The 695-nt window shown below is 54.0% G+C and overlaps 1 protein-coding gene across 1 annotated transcript; it reads right to left on the bottom strand.

Annotated features, from left to right (window-relative positions):
- Nucleotides 1–3: 3 nt before the first annotated feature.
- Nucleotides 4–687, bottom strand: LOC102740847 (olfactory receptor 4D2-like; the record flags this gene model as incomplete). The annotated part of the gene is made up of 1 exon (XM_081811029.1): nucleotides 4–687. A coding segment is annotated over one exon (684 nt), but the record flags the coding sequence as incomplete, so codon positions are not given.
- Nucleotides 688–695: the final 8 nt, after the last annotated feature.

The following is a 695-nucleotide window of genomic DNA, read 5'->3' as shown; positions in this document are numbered from 1 at the left end:
CTCCTGGTTCCTCAGGGTGTAGATCATGGGGTTGAGCATGGGGGTCATGACCGTGTGGCTGATGGACACAGCCTTGTCCATGGAGAAGGGGGTGAAGGGCCGGGCATAGAGGTAAATGCTTGGAATGAAAACCATAGACATGACGATGATGTGGGTGGTGCAGGTGGAAGCCACCTTCCTCCTCGCCTGCCCAGAGTGGAACCTCAGCATCACCAGGATGACTGAGTAGGAGGCCAGGAGGAGAAAGAACCAGACGACATCCAGCATTCCACTGTTGGAGATCATGAGAAACTCCAGGAGGGAGATGTCAGTGCAGGCAAGTCTCAGCACTTGTGGGACATCATAGTAGAAGTTATCCAGGATGTTGGGGCCACAGAAAGGCAATGGGAGCATCAGAACCAGTTGGGCAATGGAATGCACAAAACCTACCATCCAGGCTGTCACCACCAGCCCCATGCAGTGCTGACTGTTCATGATGGTGACATAGTGGAGGGGCCGGGAGATGGCAACAAGGCGGTCATAGGCCATGACCGAGAGGAAGAAGACCATGGCGCCTCCCAGAAAGTGGAAGAAGAAGATCTGGGCCATACAGCCCTGGTAGGAGATGGCCTTTTTCTCAGAGAGGAAGTCCACCAGCATCTTTGGGGCAGTGACAGAGGAGAAACAGAGGTCTAAGACAGCCAGATTTCAGAGCA

This window comes from Leptonychotes weddellii, unplaced genomic scaffold, assembly GCF_054177405.1.
Source record: "Leptonychotes weddellii isolate Sample4059 unplaced genomic scaffold, ASM5417740v2 HiC_scaffold_51589, whole genome shotgun sequence".
NCBI lineage: Eukaryota > Metazoa > Chordata > Mammalia > Carnivora > Phocidae > Leptonychotes > Leptonychotes weddellii.
The sequence above is the reverse complement of the archived record's forward strand: the minus strand, read 5'-3'. Positions and strand labels throughout refer to the sequence as shown.